Source organism: Dromiciops gliroides, chromosome 5, assembly GCF_019393635.1.
Source record: "Dromiciops gliroides isolate mDroGli1 chromosome 5, mDroGli1.pri, whole genome shotgun sequence".
In the NCBI taxonomy this organism is placed as follows: Eukaryota; Metazoa; Chordata; class Mammalia; order Microbiotheria; family Microbiotheriidae; genus Dromiciops; species Dromiciops gliroides.
Genome location: NC_057865.1, coordinates 196,336,116 through 196,359,722, shown reverse-complemented (window position 1 = coordinate 196,359,722; position 23,607 = coordinate 196,336,116). Strand labels below are relative to the sequence as shown.

At 38.2% G+C, this 23,607-nt stretch overlaps 1 protein-coding gene across 1 annotated transcript; it reads right to left on the bottom strand.

The window, feature by feature from the left end:
* Window positions 1–5,879: 5,879 nt before the first annotated feature.
* On the bottom strand, window positions 5,880–23,106 carry KLRK1 (killer cell lectin like receptor K1). The gene is made up of 8 exons (XM_043968075.1): window positions 22,997–23,106; window positions 20,511–20,613; window positions 15,726–15,833; window positions 15,209–15,301; window positions 12,004–12,036; window positions 11,487–11,638; window positions 9,802–9,905; window positions 5,880–6,382 (listed from the first exon to the last, which is right to left on the bottom strand). Exons 2-8 carry the CDS (start codon window positions 20,551–20,553, stop codon window positions 6,232–6,234), a joined length of 684 nt encoding a protein of 227 aa, XP_043824010.1. The 5' UTR covers window positions 20,554–20,613; window positions 22,997–23,106; the 3' UTR covers window positions 5,880–6,231.
* Between the last annotated feature and the right edge of the window lie 501 nt (window positions 23,107–23,607).

The window sequence follows — 23,607 nt, the reverse complement described above, 5'->3', positions numbered from 1 at the left end:
CCAAATGTTTTACTAGACTGTCAGAAGGGTCGATTATACATACAAGAATAAAAACCCCTGTGTTAAATTGACACAGAGGATCAGGTTGGGTTGAGAAGCAATGACCTCACATTGTAGAGTAGCCAGAATTTTCTTTTTGGGTCTGATCTTTTGCTTTTATTTGCATCTGCTCATATCTTTAGCCATCACCTCTTGGCATTCTACATCACAACTTGAGGAATAAGAGGGGTAGAGCCAAGATGGTGGAGGATAGGCAGTAACCTCTCGGGACTCCTGACACAATCACTCCAAAAAACTCCAAATAATGCCATAAGACAATTCCTGGAGCAGGAGAACCCACAAAAAGATGGAATGAGATCATTTCCCATCCAACGATGGCTTAGAAGGTGAGCAGGAGGGGACTGCTGTGCCGGGGTGGGAGTGGAACCCAACCCTATGGTCATGCTGACACAGATCTAGTCCCTGGCTGGCCTCACCAGAGAAATTTACCTCCAGAGCCTCTGAATCAGCTGCAGTGCTGGCATGTTCTGGTGAGAGGGCTGAGTGGTTGGCTGGGGAGAGAATACCAGGGTCTTTGCTGGTGCTGAGGCAGAACTTACTTGATTTACCCATGGTGGGAACCAAGAGATAGTCTTGAGTGATGGCTTCCCAGGTGGGGGAGGGGCACAGGCTTGCCAAAGCTATCAACCTCAGCAAACAAAATTTTGTTGCCTGGTTGAATAGCAAGTAGGCTTCGGGTTATTTTCAGAGCAGAGCACAGGCCAGGCAAATGAAGAACCTGCCTCTCCTTAAATCATACCACCTTGGACCCTCTGAAGTTTGGGACAGTGCATCCTGGAAGTAGGGCCCCACTTTAAGAAGGAATTAAAAGTCAAGAAATAGGCAGGAAAAATAAGCAGACAAAGAAATATGCGTAGCATAGAAAGTTTCTTTAATGACAAGAAATATCGAGGTGAACTCTCAGAAGAGGATAGCAATTTCAGGGCTCCTACATCCAAAGCTTCCAAGAAAAATATGAATTAGTCTCAGGCCTTAGAAGTGCTCAAAAAGGACTTTGGAAATAAAGTAAGAGAGGTAGAGGAAAAAATGAGAGTGATGTAGGAAAGTCATGAAAAAAGTCAACATATTGAAAAGCCAAATGGAAAAGCTCTCTGAAGAAAATAATTGCCTAAGAATTAGTATTGAACAAATGGAAGCTAGTGACTTTATGAAAAACCATGACACAATAAAGCAAATCCAAATGAATAAAAAAATAGAGGGCAATGTGAAATATCTTCTTGGAAAAACAGCTGACCTGGAAAATAGATCAAGGAGAGATAATTTGAAAATTATTGGACTACCTGAAAACCATGATCAAGGTTAGACATCATCTTCCAAGAGATTGTCAGGGAAAATTGCCCTGATATTCTAGAAGCAGAAGGTAAAATAAAATTGAAAGAATCCACCCATTACCCCCTAAAAGAGATCTCAAAATGACAACTTCCAGGAATATTATAGCCAAATTCCAGAGCTCCCAAGTCAAGGAGAAAATACTGTAAGCAGCCAGAAAGAGACAATTCAAATATTGTGGAACCATAGTTAGGATAGCACAAAATCTATCAGCTTCTACATTAAAGGATTGGAGGGCATGAAATTTTATATTATGGAGGGCAAAGGACTTTGGATTTGTAAGATAATGGGCTTTTTGTCAATGCCCAAAGGCCCCAACCAGAAGATATTAATCTAGACTGATTGAATTAAGTGAGACTGACTGAGAAGGATTGACTTTGCTGATTAGCCTACTTAAAGTTAATTCAATTAAAACCACACCTCCCTGACTCCCAGGAGGGAGTGTTCTCAGAGGTTGTGGAATATGACATCAACACAAGACCACCCTTAGCCAATCAACTTGAAAAACCTCCCCTTCTGGGGGGAGGGGAACAGGAAGTAGGAAGTAAGGTTGGCTCCCTGGATCTGGCCTCTTTCATTCCAGAACCACGGGTTGGTGGCTGAGGGAAGGAGAAAGAGTCCAGTCTGAACCCTAGGGTTGATAGGCTTTGTTATCTTTCTGAACTCCATGCATTCTCTCTTTACTAATCCCTAATATCCTTTAATAAATGCTTAATGCCTAAACTGTTGCTGAAGCTTCTAACTTATAAGTAAGTCCTAGCTAGTTTTCCCCCCACACTGGGGGCAGAAAAAGGCAATCACACACATTAGATTTTAAATGTCACAGATGACAATCAAGAATCACCTACCCAGGGGGCAGCTATGTGGCACAGTGGATAAAGCACCAGCCCTGGATTCAGGAGGACCTGAGTTCAAATTCAGCTTCAGACACTTGACACTTACTAGCTCTGTGACCCTGGGAAAGTCACTTAACCCCCATTGCCCCACAAAAAACCACAAACAAACAAACAAACAAAAAGAATCACCTACCCAGCAAAACTGAGTATAATCTTTCGGGGAGAAAATGGAACTTCAGTGAAAAAGAGGACTTTCAGGCATTTATGATGAAAATACCTGAACTGAGTAGAAAATTTGACTTTCAAATACAAGACCCTAGAGAAGCATAAAAAGGTAAACAGGAAAAAAAAAGTGATGAGGGAGGGTAAAAGGTTACACTGTTTATATTCCTACATGGGAAGATGATACATCTAATTCATAAGAACTTTCTCAGTATTAGGGAAGATGACAGAGGGCACAGGTGGGAGTTGATTATGGAGGGATGATTTCTGTAAAGCATTTATATTTTGTTTTTCATATTTTTTGTGGGGCAGTCAGGGTTGTGTGGCATGCCTGGGGTTGTGGAGTTAGTGAGTGTCTTGTGTTTGAGGACAGATTTGGGTTTGGGTCCTCCTTGGTCCAGAGCAGGTGTTTTATCCTCTGTGTTACCTAGCTGCTCCATGATGACATCTTTAGGGTAAAATTGAGGGGGGACAGGATTGCACCGAGGGAGGGAAAAGGGGAGAGGTAGCATGGGATGAAATCTCACATGAAAGAAGCAGGAAGGAGCTTATGGAGTGGGGGGAGAGATGGAAGAATGGGGCAGTGAATGAACCTTACACTCATCAGAATTGACTCAAAGACCTTATTCTCATCAGAGTTGGCTCAAGGAGGGAATAACATACACACTCAATTGGGTAGAGTAATCTATCTAACCCTTCAGGAAAGTAGGAGGGGAAGGGGATTAGGAGGGAGGTGTGGAAATTTATTTTGGTTTGGGGACCCTACCTTTAGGCTGAGATCAGAAAGCCTTAGGCCCTCAGGGTCTCTTCTGTGTGGGAGGTGCTAGTGCCCTTCCCCCTCTGCTTCAACTGAGCCCAAAAGCCCCGTGGGCTGTACAAGATGCAAGGTCAGACAGCTGTGGGGAAAACGCCCCCAGCTCCCTCTGACCTGAGCGGAGCTATCCAAAAGATCCTGGATAGCCTGGGCTGAGACACATGAAGCTGGAGCGCACCACGCCCCCCTCCCCACCCCGCCACCAAGCCGCAGCTCTGGCTGGTGGATTAGCTTGGTCTGTGGGGGCGCAGGAAGCCCCGAGATTTGAGTGGAGAGAAGAAAAGGTATATATAGACCTGGGAGTTAGACTGGGGGAGGGGGGGCGGAGGAGATTAGAGAGGTTAGGACAGACGAGAGCAGACAAGGACTGAGTGGTTTGGATGGACAAGACAAGGTGGAGAAGAGGTCAGGAGGTGGCTGACAAGATTAGAAAGGCTGGAGCACGGCAGACTAGAGACGGGGCTACAAGGACACGGGAGAAGATGAGAAGGACTAGGAGCAGGAAAAAAAGAGGCCAAAGGGCAGACTGACGGAGCAGACAGACAGAAGGTCAGTGAGAGAGAAACACAGGGGTTCAGCGGTGGCAGTAAGGAGAGGAAAGTTAGAAGCAGGGGATTTACAAAGTGAAAGGGGCTCGGAGTTAGAATAAAGGACCTGAATACCCTGAGGCGAGAGGTGGCTAAGGCCCTTATTGTATTAAAAAAAGTTCGAAGCACCTGCAATGCAGTCGGGTTGTACATTTTATTTCCCTGTATTCTTAATTTTCAATAGTATCTCATAAATAAACTCTGCTTTGAGTATTTGGTTAAGAGGCTTCTTAATATTTTGCTTATCAATTTTGGAGCAGTGTGGTGGAACTTTATAAACGGCCCACATTAAATTAACAGCAGTCAGATACCCAGTTAGTCATAAGTCCCTAGATTAGTCCTCCATAGCCCTAGTCATCAAAAATATTTTCACAGAGGGGTGAAAGAAGGGAGGGCAGAGTGGGGGAGGGGACAGTCAGAACCCAAACACTTTTGAGGAGGGATAGAAAGATAGAAGATAGAAAATAGAGTAAATATCATGGGGAGGGAAGAGGATGGAGGGAAATAATTAACAATAGTAACTGTGAAAAAAATTTTGAAGCAGAGGCAAGAGTAATGTAAGATGATCAGGATGATGATGGATTGATGATATTGGATGAAGATGAGGACTGATTGATGAGGAGGATTGATTGAGGATGGTGACAAAACATATGGTACTTACTTTGCTGGGCTCTTGTGAAGAAAATTCTTTGTCAGGTATCCTACGCGAGCTAATGCAAAGTGAAATGTACTGTATGCAAAATAACAGCAATATTGTAAGATGATCTGCTGTGAATGACTTGGTTATTTTCAGCAACACAATGATCCAAGAAAACTCTGAAGGTCTTATGAAAAATGCAATCCATCTCCAGAGAGAGAATTGATGGTATCTGAATACAGATTGAAGCATAATTTTTTGTTATTTCCTTTATCTGAAGTTTTGTTTTTGTCTGTTCTCTTTTGTTGGGAAAATTTCTAAGTCTGATGGAAGAACAGAAACAACAAAGTCTCCAAGCCATAGAAAATAGGTTTATTGAGAGAAGGCCTCATTTTGCAATAAAGCCAGTCTCTGCCAGAGGTGAGCCTGCCAAAAGACCCTGAGTTATGTTAAGGGCTAAAATTCTAGCTAAACTGTCTAAAATATCTAATGAGTGGTCACCAATAAATTATAAACTTTAGCAAGAGTTAGACTTTTAAGCATTTATTAAGGAAAATAAGAATTTGGTAAAGAGAGAGAGAAAGGCCTAGATTTCTATCTATTAAGGGGAGAGCGCATTTCTAGCTCCGCTCTCCACCAGAGTCCAAAGGAAAGAGAGTGAGACCCAGCGCCAGTCTCTTCCTCCTCCCACTCGCCCGCGTCACTTCCTGATGCCAAAGAAAAGACTCCTGGTCTTGCCCTCAAAGACCTTCGTTTCATGGGCGGAACTCTTCTACAGTAAGTCTCCAGCAGGTGGCGTCATTCCAATTGTTACAGTTACAAAATCCATGGGTTTATATACCCTTCCAAAAGTTGCACTTATATAACAACGTATTAATCTTAATAAAGTTGCACTTATACAACATAGTATTAGTCCTAATTAGTAATTTTTAAAATTAGAGCATATTCTTAAGAAATATAGAAACTGCCTATATGACCATAATGTCAGCATTTCCAATACTCTTATCAGTCTTATGATGACAACAGGTTGGGTGATAGTCATGCTGCATGACCCCCTTCTATTAGTCAAGCATGCCACTAGTAAGTTGCCTGACCCTCTTGAGTCAAGTATACCACTGGTGAACTGCATGTCCCCCTTGAGTCAAGAATAACACTTGGGGTTTCTAAAATATAGTATTGCTGGCTGACTATTGTATCTTGTGATATTACTTAATGCTTGACATTGGAAACTATCATCTGACATCACTAAGTAGTAAGAAGAGAGACAATCTACTAATACAATTAAAATAAGATACCTAAATATAATAAATCACAATTTTCAGTTAATATGCTGATTATTATAATTAAATCAATTGTAACTATATTAAATCTCTTATAACTAAGGGATGGGGAAATCTCACTCACACTTTCACAACCTTGCTAATGCATAAATGTTTTGCATGATTGCTCATGCATAGTTTATATTGAATTTCTTGAGTTCTTGGGTGGGGGTGGGGTGGAGAGGGAGGAAAGAAGAGAATTCGGAACCCAAAGTCTTAAAAATTGATGTTAAAATTTGTATTTTACATGTAATTTGGGAAAAATAAAATTATAAATATTAAACAAATTGAGGAATAAGCTTTTCCTAAATCTGGAGAAGAGAAATTTGAAAAGTTTTGAAGTTAGGAGCTGAGAGGTCCTGATGATCACTGTTTAAAAAAAAATTCTCCAAGGAGAATATTCAAATAGAGTTGTCTTTCCATTGTCTTAATTCCATGTGTTCTGGTAATCAAAATTAGAATGAATTGCCTTGTGCATACATATGTAATTATTTTTGTTTGAACAATTCTCTGTGTAGCCTTTGAAATTGGAGCTATACACTGCACAGTTTCCTCTTTGCATTAAAACCAAAGAAAATCTGGAGAGAGAGAGAGAGGATTCATTAATATTTATGCCTGCTGATTAAAAAGGAATACCAAACCACCTGCACTGGATTATCTAAAGAAACTAGAGCAGCAAATATGTATTTGCTTTATAAATATGTGTTTACAAACACCCAAACTAGAGGACAAGGATCTTCAAAGGAATGAACTTGGGCATCACCATTACTTCTCTGAGTCCTTATTTACTTATCTCTAAGGATAAATAAGGAAGCAGGACTAGATTACTTCTGAGATTGTCTACATTTATGATCTTATATTTTCACATAATGCCATAGCATAATGCTAGGGACAAAATAGTCATTTCAATAAGTGCTTTCGGACCCGACTTGACAGAAGATAGAATCTTAGTCTCCTAGGTCCCATTCTGATTATTTCATTATAAATGGTTTTATATGATTTTGTTAAATTATGCTCTGGCTGGGAAATTTTGGAGTGGCTACCATGTACTATATGCTCCCACTGAAATTTTTGTTTGTTTTTGTGGGGCAATGAGGGTTAAGTGATTTGCCCAGGGTCACACAGCTAGTAAGTATCAAGTGTCTGAATCCGGATTTGAACTCAGGTCTCAGGTTTCAGGTCCTCCTGAATCCAGGGCCGGTACTTTATCCGCTGCACCACCTAGCTGCCCCTGCCATGTACTATATTATTATTTTTTTGGTGAGACAATTGGGGTTAAGTGACTTGCCCAGGGTCACACAGCTAGTAAGTGTTAAGTGTCTGAGGCCGGATTTGAACTCAGGTACTCCTGACTCCAGGGCGAGTGCTCTATCCACTGCGCCACCTAGCCACCCTGCCATGTACTATAAATAGTGTTAACTGTTGGGCCAGAAAGTAAGGAATGAAATACTCAAAAAATAGTGATACTGTCTAAAATTTAAAAAGATGAGAAGTCTACATTCTGGCTTACATTCTTCTTAAGAAGGTGAGAAGATAAATGTAAAAAATAAGCTAGAAACCTGCTACAAAAATCCAATAAAAACCCATCAGAAACATAATTTTAGGTAAATAATTCAAGTCAACAAGCATTTATTAAGTTCTTACTATGTGCCAGGCATTACTGTGATTTAGGTGCATTTGGACAAATATACATACATACATACATACACATATACACACATATATCACATACATATATGTATATATATACAATATGCATATATGTGTGTATGTTTTTCTATCTCTATCATCTATCTTCTATATCTCTCTCTATCTTCTATCATCTATCTATCTATCTACCTACCTTCTTCCCTATCCATATTTCCCATAGTATGGAAGGCAGTGAAACTCCACAGGCGGAACTTTATGGAGTTATACAGAGGAACCTCTGTTACTTGTGTTCACAACAGTGAAAAATCAAAACAGGGGAAGAAAGTTATTCCAGGGACAACTGTATAAATATTGCTAAGTCCAAACACCTGAGTCACTGAGTGGGGTGGGGTGGTAGTTAGTACCCACTGAAAAAAAGATAAAGGATGCAGTTGGAGAGAGTAAACAAACAATAGTTGTACCATAGATCTTGGGATAGTATTATAATTTACTTATTTGAATGAGATGGTAATAATGGTAAAGGCCAGAAAACTGGTGTAGGATGATTTTACTATTGAAATGGGAAATACAAGCCAACTTTAAATAAACCAGAAGATACTGTGAAAGCATTCCCTGGCTGGAGAGTTAGTCCAAGTTATTTACACTAGAAGACAGAAGCAGAAGATAAATAGAGATTGTAAATAGCTGTGAATTTGTTTCTGCTCCTTGAGTTTAAAGAACAATAAACTGAGTGGGTCCGTTTCTCTAGTCTTATCTTCCTAGCACTTATATGATTAGGACAGAGTGGGCCAAAAGTCACAATGTTTTAATACCTTTTTGAAAATTATTTTTTCTTTATTTTTTGCCATTTACAAGATTTAATTGTTCACACATAATGTAAATTCATTTCTTATATATACTGTATAAGATGCTATGGTATTGTAAATTTAGAACAAAAAATAAAGGAGTTATTAAATATTGAAATCTCTTTGTAACTTTTGGCTCACTTTGTATGTGGTCTCTGGCTGACAGCAGTTTGTAGACAAGGGTCACTGTTGTCTTAAGAATGACCAAGAGGGGCAGCTAGGTGGCGCAGTGGATAGAGCACCGGCCCTGGAGTCGGGAGGACCCGAGTTCAAATTCGGCCTCAGACACTTAACACTTACTAGCTGTGTGACCCTAGGCAAGTCACTTAACCCCAATTGCCTCAGCAAAAAAAAAAAAAAAAAAAAAAAAAGAATGACCAAGAAATACAAAAGACTTAAACAATTTATATCAACTTTAAAGATAGAGGGAAGTTCTTTAAGTTCCAAGTGTTATGGTGGAAGCTAGTTGGCACAGTATTGCTGGACTTGAGGTTAGAGCAGAACTGAGTTCAAATTCCACCATAGCCACTTAGCTATTTGGCCCTGGGCAAATTTATCCTCCTTTGGTCCCAATTTCCTCATCTGTAAAATGAGGCTAATAATAAAACGAGGTATGATAATACCTCACAAGGCTATGGAGAATTAAATGAGATAACATGTACAGTACTTTGCAAATTTTAAAGCTCTATGTAAATGTTATTATTATTATTATTATTATTAAGATTGGTCTGAAATTTTTGCCTTACCCCTTTCTTCCTTGGCTTTGAGATTCCTCTTTTTTCTCTGGTTCCATATTTAAGTATTAGGAGGAGAAGATAATAATGACAAAGAGGCTGACAATAATAACCAAAGACCAAACCCATAGGGTTGAAAAAAGACTTAATAATAATATCTAACACTTATAGAAAGCAGGAGTTCTAGCACTTTTTTGTATCATGAACCCCCTTGGAATCTGGTGAAGCCTATGGACTTCTCAGAATCATGTTTTCACGTATATAAAATAAAATGCAAAGGATTGCAAGGAAAACCAATTATATTGACAAGCCAGTAACCAAAATATTAAAAAAAAAAATTCACAGACCTCCAGGTTAAGAACTCCCTAGTAGAGCTTTAAGGTTAGCAAAATGCTTTACCTATATTCTCATTTGATCCTCACAGCAACCTTGGGGAATAGGGGCTATTATAGTCTCCATTTCTTTTCTTTTTTTTTTTTTAGTGAGGCAATTGGGGTTAGGTGACTTGCCCAGGGTCACACAACTAGTAAGTGTTAAGTGTCTGAGGCTGGGTTTGAACTCAGGTACTCCTGACTCCAGGGCCGCTGCTCTATCCACTGCACCACCTAGCTGCCCCTATAATCTCCATTTCACAGATGAAGAAACAGGCAAAGAGAGGATAGTGACTTGCCCTAGGTCACATTTATTAACTCCAGGGCCAGTGCCCTATCCACTACTTAGTTGACTCTTTAATATGCTTCAATATGTTTTAATATCTTAGGGACTTACAGGTCAGGAGAGAGAGGTGAACCATCTTCCCACATCCAGAACCCATCAGGTGTAGATTGTATTAGTCCTATCCAATGGTATATTTCTACCAGTGTAAGGAAATCCTGTTTAAAACAAGCCAGAAAAGCTAAAATCCATGAACTGCATTTCTGAACAACATGATTATCACAGAGAAACCTATACTTAATTCTTTTCTGCCAGTATTAATGGTGATGTAATCTGATATCCATTTTGTTTAAATCCCTACCTAGTCAATTATATTAAAAAAAAAACTTTCTATTTCTCTCTCTGTGTGATCCTTGTATTATATGGTAAAGGGAATAAAATGTCCAACAAAGATACCACAAACCACTTATGTTTTTGCTTTTCAAATAGAAATAATAAGAACAAATTATTTCTTCTTACCAAGTAAAACTGAATCATAGGACAATTGTGGCCACATGAATGCAAAATGGCTAGATCAAAAATAAAAACATATACTTCCATCAGTTATATTTCCTGAGGACAATTTTATGCAATTGCAACAAAATGAAATGACTATATAAATATTCTATGGCACCTCCAAATGACTTAACTTTATAGTTTAATTGAATTTTCATAGAAGCAGCATCAGCATCCCAAGGAAACATTTACTCAGAGGCAGGATGAATATTTGGGAATTAGTATTCCAAAACTACTGTGCTATCCCCAAATGGAAGAAAATTGGAAGCAATCCATTAGAAGAGCAGTTTAATCACAAATACTGAAATAGATACATTTATTACATGTAATTAAAAAGCATGTGTATGAACAAAATCAATGTAAGTAGGGTAAACACAGAAAGCTGCCAGCTGGGGGGGAAACCCATGCATCAAATGTTTCATAAAACCTTGATATACAGACATAGAGGGAAATGATACAAATGTGTAAGAACAAGAGACATTTGACAATCAACTCTCCAAAGAAAAATTTTGAACTATTAATGGGAAAGATTGCTCCAAGTTATTAATAATGAGATAAATGCAAAGCCAAGCAACCCTGAGATTTTTTTCTCATACCTAGAAAATTGGCAAAGGTGACAAATGATTGGCATAGTCAATATTGAAAGTCAAAGAAAGACAAGCATACTAATATACACTAATAATGGAGCAGTCAATTAGTCCATTATGAAAAACAATTTAGAATTGTGCTTATAAAGTACCTATAATGTCCATATCCCTCGATGTCAAGATCACAGATCTTGCTTATCCTTCAAGGAGGGCAAAGTTAAAAAGAAATGACCCATCTATGCTAAGATATTTATAGCAGCACTTTTTATGGTAGTAAAGAACTTGAAAGAAGGTGCCCATCATTTGGTGACTAAGGAAAGCAACTGTGGCAAATGAATGTAATGGAAAATTACTAAGCCATAAGAAATAAAGAGGAAGAATTCAGGGAAACATAGAAAGATTTATATGATGTCACAGAGTAAAATGAAGCAGAAACAGGAAAACAACATGACTTCAACAGGAAACAACAATGACTTCAACAATGTGGATGGAAAGAGCAACAATAAAAAAGAATGCTTATATAATTATAATGAGCAGGCTGGCCCAAAAGAAAAGAAGAGAAAATATTTCCCCTTCCCTTCTTTGTTGAATTGGGGAACTATATGTGTGGAGTACTGTGTATACTTTCAGATGGGGAAATTTAAGCAAACATCTAACCTGGTCCTCCTTGCTATATATTTTAAGGAGACTGGAACTGTGAGATAGGCAGGAAGCTTGACTCTGAATCCAACTTTTGCTTTCATTAGAAAATAAATAGCAGATATTTTTGTAACAAATCCAATTCTTAGGACATGGGCCACAGTAAAATCCTAGAAAGAGAGTATATTTTATCAGCCCTAGAAAAACCCATAGTTTTTATATTGCATTTTCGATTGAATCTCTTTCCCTATGTAGAATTCTAAAATCCCCCACAAAAAGCATCATATCTATTCTAGCATCCCCATACATTTATACAAGTGCTCTTAACTAGATGTACTAGAAATGATCCAGGTTGGCCTGAAATTTCCCCCCTTTTAATCTAATAACAGGTAAAAGATATAATCTATAGCTAGGAGCAAGCTAAAAATATGATTTAGAATTAAGCCAGATTGGCCTTCTGCTTCTCTACTTAACCCCACAGCATGTCTGCATTCTAAATTATTGGCTTATAAAACTATAAATAGCTTCCACCTACCATCTGTGTTTCTTGGAGCCTTTGGGTTAGAAACTGTTATAGAAAAAAAAAAAAAGAAATTGTTATAGAAAGAACCATCAGTGTTAGGAATGCTACTTATGTTATCACTATCACCATCATACTTTTTTTTATATCATCATATTCGTCTCAATAATACCAAACTTGGGGGCAGCTAGGTGGCACAGCGGATAGAGCACTAGCCCTGGATTCAGGAGGACCTAAGTTCAAATCTGGCCTCAGACACGTGGCACTAGCTGTGTGACCCTGGGCAAGTCACTTAATCATTGCCCCACCAAAAACAAAGAACACAACACCCCCCCCCAAAATACCAAACTCATACCACCCATCTTCTTATTTCATGTTTTTAGAATATTCCAAGTTACTGTTAAGCTATACTTTTTATGATTACTGTTCATCTATCTACATATTCCAGAGTACAAACGATGTGATACTTTGATAACAAAAACAAAAATGTTAATAATTGAGCTACAGATGCCAATGACTGAGCTTGTGATTATATATATATATATATATATAGGAAGGCAATGAGGGTTAAGTGACTTGCCCAGGGTCACACAGCTAGTGTTAAGTGTCTGAGGTTGGATTTGAACTCAGGTCCTCCTGAATCCAGGGCTGGCGCTTTATCCACTGCACCACCTAGCTGCCCTCTGAGCTTGTGCTTTATAATCAAAACAACACACAATATTACTAGGTTGCTTTGCCTAAGATTGGGGTTCACTTTATTTGTATTGTTTCTAAGATTTATATTATTATTATATAAGATGCCTCTGACCTGCTCAAACAAAAGTGTTATCAAAATAAGTTGATTATACAGTTCCAAGTAGCAAAAGGTATCTCCTTCTCAGCCCCCCAAACCCATCATGTAAAACTGAGTAAAAAAAACCCAAAGCTTGAAGCATTGTGCCAGTTGTTATTTTCAAAGTGCCACATTTTACATAGAATATAGCATTCTTTAGGGTAATAATAATAATAATAATAACAGCATTTCTGTAGAGAACTTCAAAGGGCTTTACATCTGGTAAAGATATAAACCTAAAACCTTAAAGATATATACATACATATATATATATATATATGTATGTATATATATGTATGTGTGTGTGTATATATATATATATTTGCAGCCAACGGGGGTTAAGTGACTTGCCCAGGGTCACACAGTTAGTAAGTGTCAAGTGTCTGAGGTCGGATTTGAACCCAGGTACTCCTGAATCCAGGGCCGGTGCTTAACCACTGCGCCATCTAGCTGCCCCACTATGTATATATATTTTGTGGGGCAATTGGGGTTAAGTTACCTGCCCAGGGTCACTCAGCGAGTAAGTGTTAAGTGTCTGAGGCCGGATTTGAACTCAGGTCCTCCTGAATCCAGGGCTGGTGCTCTATCCACTGTGCCACCTAGGTGCCCCAAAGATATATTTAAAAAAATATATGTATAACCTCAAACCTCACAAAAACCCTTTGAAGCAGGTGCTACTCAAATCAACAAGCATTTATAAAGCACTTATTATGTGCCAAAGAAAATAGTTCCTGCCCTCAATTAGCTTAGATTCTAATGGGAAAGATAACATGCAAATAGCTATGTGTGCAAGCTGTATACAGGATAAATTAAAGATAATATCAAAGAGAAGGCACTAGCATTAAGAAGGATCATCAGCAAAGGCTTCTTGTAGAAGGTGGGATTTTACCTGGGACTTGGAAGTGAGGAAATCAAAAGGTGAGGAGGGAAAGGATTCCAGGCATGGGGGACAGATATCCAATGAATATGCACAGAGAAGAGATGGAGTACCTTGTGTGAGGAACAATGGCAAAGAGGCCAATGTCAGTGGACCTCTGAGTATGTGAGGATTGGTGGGGAAGACAGGAAGTAAGGTATAAGAAAACTGGAAATGTAAAGGGGACAGATTATGGAGGGTTTTCTAAGCCAAACAGAGGATTGTATATTTGATCCTTGAAGTAATAGGGAGTCTCTGGGCTTTTTTGAATAAGGGGATAAACTGGTCAGACCAGAGAGATCAGTTTGGGACTTGAGTGGAAGATAGACTGAAATGCAATGACATAAGACAGGGAGACTAACCAGCAGGCTGTAGCAATTGTTCAGGCATAAGGTGATGAGTGCCCATATCAGAAGGTGGTAGTGTCAGAGGAGAGAAAGGGGAATATACAAGAAATATTGTGAAGGTAGAATTGATAGGACTTGACAACAGATGGCACCTAGGGTATTATTATATTCAAATTACAGATGATGAGAATACTGATGTTCTGATAAATGACTTGCCTACTATCACAGAGCTAATAAGCTTCAGAGGTGGGATTTTAACCCAGGTCTTCCTAAATTCCAGTCCAAAGCTTTTCCTACTATGCCACCCTGACTTTGCAGTGTTCAAATAGTTGAAATGATTATTTCTCATATCTTACTAACTACATTTGTTTTAACTTTTTTGGGGGCGGGGCAATGAGGGTTAAGTGACTTGCTCAGGGTCACACAGCTAGTTAAGTGTCAAGTGTCTGAGGATAGATTTGAACTCAGGTCTTCCTGAATCCAGGGCCGGTGCTATATCCACTGTGCCACCTAGCTGCCCCGTGTTTTAACGTTTAATCACATTCATACCACTCATCTTCTTAGTTTATGTTTTTTAATCTATTTCAAAGCCTTTTAGTGTTAAAAATCTGTGCTGATGGGGGGCAGCTGGTGGCGCAGTGGATAAAGCACCGGCCCTGGATTCAGAAGTTCCTGAGTTCAAATCCGGCCTCAGACACTTGACACTTACTAGCTGTGTGACCCTGGGCAAGTCACTTAACCCCCATTGCCCCACAAAAAGAATAAATAAATAAATAAATAAAAATCTGTGTTGATGGATTGGCTTATCCTACCTATAGTAAAATGGAAGACACAATTTAAAAAAATTAATTTTCTTTCATTTTCTTTCTTTCACTTCAGTCACAAAGCCTATGTAATGGATCCACATTGGGTCTATTGTCTAAATATGTCACTATGCTACTTGCCTCTATGTGTGTATATGTAGGTATGCATGTATTAAAAGCTTAAATGTCCATTCAATGATAAAAATTTCTAATTAATAACAACATATTTGAAACTCACTTATTTGTCACTGAGTGATATAAAGGAGAATGAATGCCTAGTGCGTAACATTAGCATGATTCAGTTTTCTCTGCCATTACTTACAGTGAATGAATATAGTGACTAACATGGTCATCATCACGAAGAACCTTATGCCCATAGCCACTGCAATGAATCGACGGAGAAATAGTAGAGATTCTACCAAAAGAAAAACGAGACACTGAGCAAAAGAAAGGGTAAAGGGAATAAGAAGCCTTGGGATTAAGGGATGGAGGAAACATTTTTTTAACTTATTTTTTCTTTTTCTTTTACTTTTTTTCATTTTTTTCATTTTTTCTTTATGAGTTCTCAGCTATTTCTGTGCCACCTGCCTCAATTTAAAAATTCCATTTTGATCTAATAACAAAAAAAAAAGTTTCTCTAAATTGCCTAATTGTTTGTTCTAATAATGTTCAGTTTTCCACCATTCTGTCAGAGCTTATTTCATACTTAAGGACTATAGAGAGGCAATTAGCAAAGGCCTACTTATAGATCTAGTGTTCTAATAACATGGTTGGTTGGAAAGAAGCATTGGTCTCAGTATGTAGGCCTATTGAGATAACATATAAGGTCCAAAACTTACCACTTGCTGTATATTTGCTCTTCATTTGTATGGTTCTTCCTTTTTGTCTTTTTGTAAAAGAATATTGGGAAGTTACTGTAGAGTTGGAGTCCTGCTCTTCCCTTATTTCTGGAAATAATTTGAGGACATTGTAAGTATAAGTCTTTTCTGCCCTAGATCCAACCATTCCGTAGAGCAATTTGGAACTATGTCCAAAGGGCTATGGGACTGTACATATCATTTGACCCAGTAATACCACTACTAGGTCTGTATACCAAAAGAGATCATAGAAGAGAGAAAAGGATCCACACGTACAAAAATATTTATAGCAGCTATCTTTGTGGTGTCAAAGAATTGGAAGTCAAGGTAATGCCCATCAATCAAGGAATGGCTAAACAAGTTGTGGTATATGAATGTAATGGAATACTGTTGTGCTGTGAGAAACAATGAGCAGGAGGATGTCAGAGAAACCTGGTAGAACTTACATGAACTGATGCTGAGTGAAAGGAGCAGAACCAGGAAATCATTGTACACAGTAATAGCAACATTGTGTGATGAACAATGGTGATAGGCTTGACTCTTCTTAGCAGTGCAATGATCCAAAACAATTTCAAAGAACTCATGATAGAAAATGTTCTCCACATCCAGAAAAAAAGAACTGTGGATTCTGAATGCAGATTGAACCATATTGTTTCTACTTTTTGGATGTTTTATTTTCTTTTTTGAGGTTTCCCCCTTGTTTTCCGTTTCTTCTTTCCCAATATGACTAATGCAGAAAGATGTTTAATGTGATTGTACATATATAACCTATATCAGATTGCTTTCCATCTTGGGGAGGAGGGAAGGAAGGGAGGGTGGGAGAAAAATTTGGAACTAAAAATCCTATGAAAACAAATATTGCAAACTATCTTTACATGTAACTGGAAAATAATAAAATACTTTTATGATAAAAAAACCTAAAAATCAATTAATTATTTAATTAATTTTTAAAAGGTCTTTTCTGCCCTAACATGAGTATTTAATCCAGCTTATATAACCTTTGAAACCTTTGAAATTATTCTTTTGTATGCAATTTCTCTCAGAATTTATTTTTTCTAGGAAGTCTTTTGGGGAGAAATATTTATAGTCCATGTTACAAAACCAATCAAAAGTTAATTGTGAATGTCTACTATAATGCCTTATAACTTTGGCAATTTCAGTAAGATCTTCACCTGGGGAAGTGATGGAGTTCATATTCATATAGCCAATGGGAAAGGTGGTCCATTAAGCCTGACCTGTGGTAGAGCCTTCCAAGTTTGTATTGATCTAATCAGCCATGGTCAGACATACTATACCTTGACCCAAATATAGTGATGTCATTTTGGTCTTCTTTGAGAATGAAGGACAACAATGTGGGGTCCAAATATACCCAAACTACAATAAGAGAAACTGAGGCACAGCTCTGAGCCAATAACACTTTTTTTTTTTTAGTGAGGCAATGGGGGTTAAGTGACTTGCCCAGGGTCACACAGCTAGTAAGTGTTAAGTGTCTGAGGCCAGATTTGAACTCAGGTACTCCTGACTCCAGGGCCAGTGCTCTATCTGCTGTGCCACCTAGCTGCCCCGTCAATAACACTTTATTAAAAGGACCTGACCCCCTTTAATGAAGTAGACCATAGACCTTTCTCATGACCTGCCTGGTCCCCAAGGTCTTATTTTTATAGAGTTTGATAGCCAGACACTTCGAAGAAGTAAAGTAAAATGCTAAATCTTATTGATTGATAGACCTTGTTTTTGAAGGCCCAAAATGATGTATCAGCAGAGGGTCATGAATTGGGCAAAGCACATGATATCTCCACTAACTAAGTGATCAGATGATTGATGGACTCCTCTTCATGTTGGTCCAAAAAAGATGATATGGATAGTACAGAGATAGAAAAATAAATTGGGATACTTCCTTTTTTTGGGGGGGGGGATGCTTTCCATATCATGCAAAAGTATAAAAATAACAGAAATGCCTATTTGGAGTAAACTTAACCAACTTTGGTAGTGATCTATCTCATTTATTTTATAGGAATTACAAGGTAGCAAGAAGAATGTGATTGATAAAAAGTTCTTTAGGTATCTATGTATAATAATGGCATCATTTCCCATAATGCCTGGATGTATTGGTAAAATAAAACATATTGGGGCAGCTAGGTGGCGCAGTGGATAGAGCACTGGCCCTGGAGTCAGGAGTACTTGAGTTCAAATCCGACCTCAGACACTTAACACATACTAGCTGTGTGACCCTGGGCAAATCACTTAACCCCAATTGCCTCACTAAAAAACAAAAAAACAAAGGAAAAAAACCCCATATTATTAATGAGAGAAGCAGTCATAGCAACAATAACTCACAACTGCTAACCTGTTCTACTAACTTTCACTACCTAATAATTTATTCTATTACATGTCTTATTCTTAGAACATATGTTTAAGTAATAACCAGTTCTTCCAATTTCATTCATTTCCACAGGCACATACCAAATGCCTATTGAAAGCTATGCATGCAATGCTCAGATACAATGAAAAAATTAGGAGTAATCTCTTCCCTCACGAGATTATAATCTATTAATGTGATCTTGTGCGTGTATTTTGAAAATCAAGTTGAAATGATTTAGTTGTGTTGGATTTAAGGACCTGGGTTCCAATTCTGTCCCTGATACTTTAAGAGAAGTGTCAAACTGACCTTGTAAAAGTCATTTAAACTCAGTTTCATTTTCTTTTTAAAAATTTTTCTTTTTTCTTTTTAACTTATGGAATAAAACAAGAATTTCCATAACATAGTATAGTAAAAAAGATACTTGCACATCATACTGCAAATCTATTATGTACAACTTTTAAATATATAATAAAGTTATCATGTAAATTTCTTCTTTTTTTTCTTCCCTACCTCCCCATCCCCATGCCATGATCTCTAAGATCCCTTCTAACTCTATGCCTATGATCTCATGACACTTTCTTTATATTTCAGTGTTTTCTAATTTTTACACACAGATTAAAAAACCCTCTGTGAGTTTTCCAAATAAGATAATATAAAGAAAAAAAGTGATTTTCAGTATGTGGGCCAGAGATCCCCACCAAGTTATTGGCGGGAATTCATCTCATTAAATGACTCAATATAATATATAAGTAAGCTTGCCTTTTTGTAAACTATTTGAGAATGTCCTCTACACTGGCAGCCTCCACTTCCTCTTCTCTCATTTGCTTCTAAACCCTCTGCAATGTGGCTTCTGACCTCAACATTTTAGCTGAAACTGCTCTCTTCAAAGTTATTAATAATTTCTTAATTGCCAATCACCAAATCAAGTCTAATGGCCTTCTCTCAATCCATTTCCTTCTTGAAGTCTCTATAACATTTGAAACTGTTGATTATTATCTTCTCCTAAATAATCCCTCCTTTTTTTTTTTTTTTTTTTAGTGAGGCAATTGGGGTTAAGTGACTTGCCCAGGGTCACAGTCACACAGCTAGTAAGTGTTAAGTGTCTGAGGCCGGATTTGAACTCAGGTACTCCTGACTCCAGGGCCGGTGCTCTATCCACTGCGCCACCTAGCTGCCCCTAATCCCTCCTTTCTAAGGTTTCTATGACATCGTTCTCTCCTTCTCCTCCTGTCTGACCACTCTGGAGTAAAAATTCCTGGATCTTCAAACAGACCATGCCCATTATCTGTGGATGTCACTTAAGAGTCTGTCCAAGTCCCTCTTCTCTTCTTCTATGCTATCTCCCTTAGTGATTTCATCAGATCCCATGGATTCAGTTATATACAAAGATAGTTCCCAGATCTTTATATCCAGCCTTAGTCTCTCTTCCATGCTCAGTTTCCAAATTACTATCTCAAACAAGACATGTCCCCAAAAGAAATCTTCATTTTTTCCCCCAAGCCCTACCATCTTCCCACTTTTCCCATTACTGCCCAATGCAACACCACTCTTCCAGGCTTACAACCTCAGTATCATCATATACTCTTCACTTGTAGTCCCCACCGCACATTCAAATATGCCAAATATTGTCATTTCTACCTTCATCATAACTCTCATATGTGCCCTCTTATTAACACCTTTTATATACATCCCCATTTCTCCACTCAGATAGTCACCATCCTTGTACAGGCCCTGTCCTGGGTCCTCTTCACTTTTCTCTTCATATTATCTTATTTGGTAAACTCATCAGCTTCCTTGGAAGATATTACTCTCTATTCTCATATCATCTCAATGCAGGTGATACTCCAATCTATAACAGACCTGTTCTCTCACCAGAACTCCAGTCCCATGTCACTAACTACCTATTAGACATCTCAAATTTAATATAGGCAACCTCAAACTCAACATGTCATAACAGTTATTATTATTCCTCCCCCCCAAAAACCCCAACCAGCTCCTGTTCTGAACTATCTTATTACTATCCAGGACATTGCCATCATCCCAGATAACTAGGTTTGCAGCTCTGGTGCCATCCTTGATTCCTCACCATCACTCACACTACATATCCAATCTATTGTCAAATCCGGTCAATTCTACCTTCACAATATCTCTTGTATCCTTCTTTCCACTCACATGGCCACCGCCCTACTACAGATACATCATCTCTCACCTTAATGATTGTAATAGCCTTTTAATTGGCTTCTGTGCTTCATGTCTTTCCCCTCTCCAATCTACCCACTATTCAATTGGTAAAAGGTTTTTCATAAACTCAGTTCCTACCATGTCATCCCCCTACCCTCAACTCACTCACATGTCACCCACATTTTAATAAGCCAGAATCATGCCTTTACATTGAAAATATTTACCAGAGTCAAAATGACATCGTCGATCACGGATGAGCCCCATCATCTGTTTATATCATGGATCACAAAAACAGAGAAGAAAATATCTTCACTCCAAAAGGAATTGCTGACAAAATCAAATGAAGATATACTTCATTTCTTTGATTGCTTTCAAGGAATAATATTAAAGCTAGAATCCAAAACAATGAGACATTTAAGATATTGCTACAAAGGAACTCTATATAAGGCAAGGACAGAGCAGATGAAATAGAAGCTGAAGTAGAATTCATGTCATAATGCACAAACTCTAATGACGTCCCAAGATTGATTTAGCAACACCACAGAATGTCTCTTCTGCCTCATGGAGGATCTTGAAAACAAATTTAATTATCCAGTTGAATTCAATAGGGTTTGTTGATAATGATAGTATTTTGGTTAAACTTTGTCATATCAATCTTCTTTTGTTGTTGTTCACTTACCAGTCATGTCTATTTCTCTGTGGCCCCATTTGGGGTTTTCTTGGCAAAGAGACTGGAGTGGTTTGCTATTTCCTTTTCCAACTCACTTTACAAATGAGAAAACTGAGGCAAACAGAGTTAAGTGACTTGCCCAGAGTCACATAGCTAATTAAGTGTCTGAAGTCAAATTTGAACTCAGGTCTTCCTGACTTTAGGCCTGGTGCTCTGTCCACTGTGCCACCTAGCTGACCATCAATCTTCTTAATGTGTCATTATAATCCTGTGATTTCTTTTTTCTTGTTTCTCAGAAAACTTCAAGGGGATCCATAATGTCTACCAAAGAAATGTAAACTTCTGATCCTGGCATGCTAGGCCTTTAACAACTTGGCTCTAGCCTCTCAAAATTTATCCATGTATTTGACTTTCTAGTCAAACTGAATTAATATTTATACGCCTGTTCTTTTATTTCTGTTTGCTTCCATATTCCCCCATGCCTTGAACATAGCTTCTGTTGACATCCTCCCCATCCAACTCTCTCATCTACTGAAATCTTTCCCTTTTTTTCCAAAGCCCAGTTCAGATGTCACCTTTTCTTTCCCCCTGAAGAATATGAGGCCCTCCACCTCATATTTCTCATAGTGCTTCCCTCATATATCTCCTTTGTACTCATTTCATTTTTCCCTGTATCAAAGCTATTTAAATTCTTTTTCTTCAATATATTACAGAAAGAAAAGCATAGTTTTCAATGTAGGGGGCAAAGCAGTAAAAAAAAAAAATCCATTGATTAGCCAGGTGGTATAGTGGCTAGAGCATGGTACTTGGAGTCAAGAAGACCTGAATTCAAATCTTGCCTCATGCAATGACTGGGTGCATGAACTTGGGCAAGTTACTCAACCTCTCAAACTCAATTTCCTCATCTGTAAAATGGGGATAATAATAGCACCTACCTCCCTAGAGTTGTTGTAAGGACCAAATAAATTGACATATTTATAGGGATTTGAGCCAAGAACAGGAGAAGGATTAGTTGGTTCATAAAAAGAGTCTCTGCAGTATGGCAAGTAGGTTTTTTAATACAAGTCATTTTCCACAGCTATTTCTAGTATAAAGAAACCCCATAGGCTCATAAGATAGATAAGATAGTTAGGCATGCCTAGATTAGAAACAATGGTCAGTCATTATCCTAGGGAGCAGTCGCTTATGTTCTGTGGTCTGTGGGAAGAGACACTCACTAATACATTCCTCTGTCATTGCCTTCAGGGGTCCAAGACAGGGAAGATTTTGTCTTTTGTCTGTCCTTGCCCAAAATTTGGGGCAAAGGAAAGTTCAAGCTAAAGATAATATTAAGTAATATATCAATTTCACTTCCCATTAGGATATTACACTGAAAAGGAAGCTTATTCTAAAATCATAGCATTCTTGTCAAGAAAGGGAAAAAAGGGGGCCTGCCCTCCTCTATCTCAAGTTGATTGAGAATAAGGCCGGTGTTGTATGTATCTATGGAAATATGTATGTGTGTGCTCATATAGAATTAATTTATCTTCAGAGGAGTGTAGATTTTGACCCCGATTCTAGAGACCATGTGATCCAACCCTAACTAGTAAACTGAAACCTAAGGAAGTTTGAATGACTTGCTTGAGGTCAAATAAATAACTTATTCTCTCTGAGTCTCAGTTTCCCCACAGAACTTTTGTGAAGGACCAGATAAGGTCATGCATGTCATGAGGTCATTGCCTTACATATGGAAAGCACTTTATAAACCTGAAAGCCTTCATAAATGTTAGTGATTATCATCATCATTATCATAAATATTATTATTGAATACTCACTACATATTTCTTTTTCCTCACTACATATTTCAAGATACTGAGAAAGATGCAAAATGATTCTTTGACATTAGACATCTAATCAAACAATGATAAACTATTTCTGCAACTTCAGAAAGGTGGGAAATTACTTCTCTGGTAATATTTACATAAAATATCTTTAGTCATAAGTATCATATTTGGTTTTCTGAGTTTCAGTGATAAAAGAATCAACATCAGTGACACATACCTGCTCTGAGAAGGAAGGTCCTGAGCCTTCTGTGCAAGAGACTTGAGTATGGTTGGAGGAGATAAGGTCCTGGTGGGGAACTGACAGGTGAGCAGCCCAGAAGACTTTAGTCATCCAGAAAAAATGATGGCCTTTCTTGTAAGATTCTGTTAGAAGTGCATTGGCACAAGTTTTCAGCTTTATCAGTTTTACACAGGAAATTGCTGAGAATGAAAGTAAACCCTAGCATTGAAGTGACATCAAAACTCAAAGGCAGGATTAGTACAAGTCTTGGCATGACAAAATACTAGTTTGGCATTTTCAATGTCTATTACCCATGCCTGGAACATTCTCCCTTCTCATCTCCGCCTACTGCCTTCTCTGGCTTCCTTCAAGTCCCAAATAAAATCCCATCTTCTACAGGAAGCCTTTCCCAACCCCTCTTAATGCAAGTGCCTTCCCTCTCTTAATTATTTCCTATTTATTTTGTAGATAGTTTGTACATACTGCTTTGCATGTTATCTTCTCCATTAGCTTGTGAGCTCCTTGAGTGATGGGTCTGCCTTTTGGCACATAGCAGGCACTTAATAAATGTTGATTGATTGATTGATTTATACAGGCTCCTGCCATGT

Coding starts and splice junctions, on each gene's coding strand:
- KLRK1 (XM_043968075.1), bottom strand. CDS start 20,553: ATGATGGGGCTCATCCGTGATCGACGATGTCATTTTGACTCTG. Junction 15,834..20,510: donor ACGATGTCATTTTGACTCTG/GTAAATATTTTC, acceptor AATTATTTCCAG/AAATAAGGGAAGAGCAGGAC. Junction 9,906..11,486: donor TATATAGCAAGGAGGACCAG/GTTAGATGTTTG, acceptor TGTTTTAAACAG/GATTTCCTTACACTGGTAGA.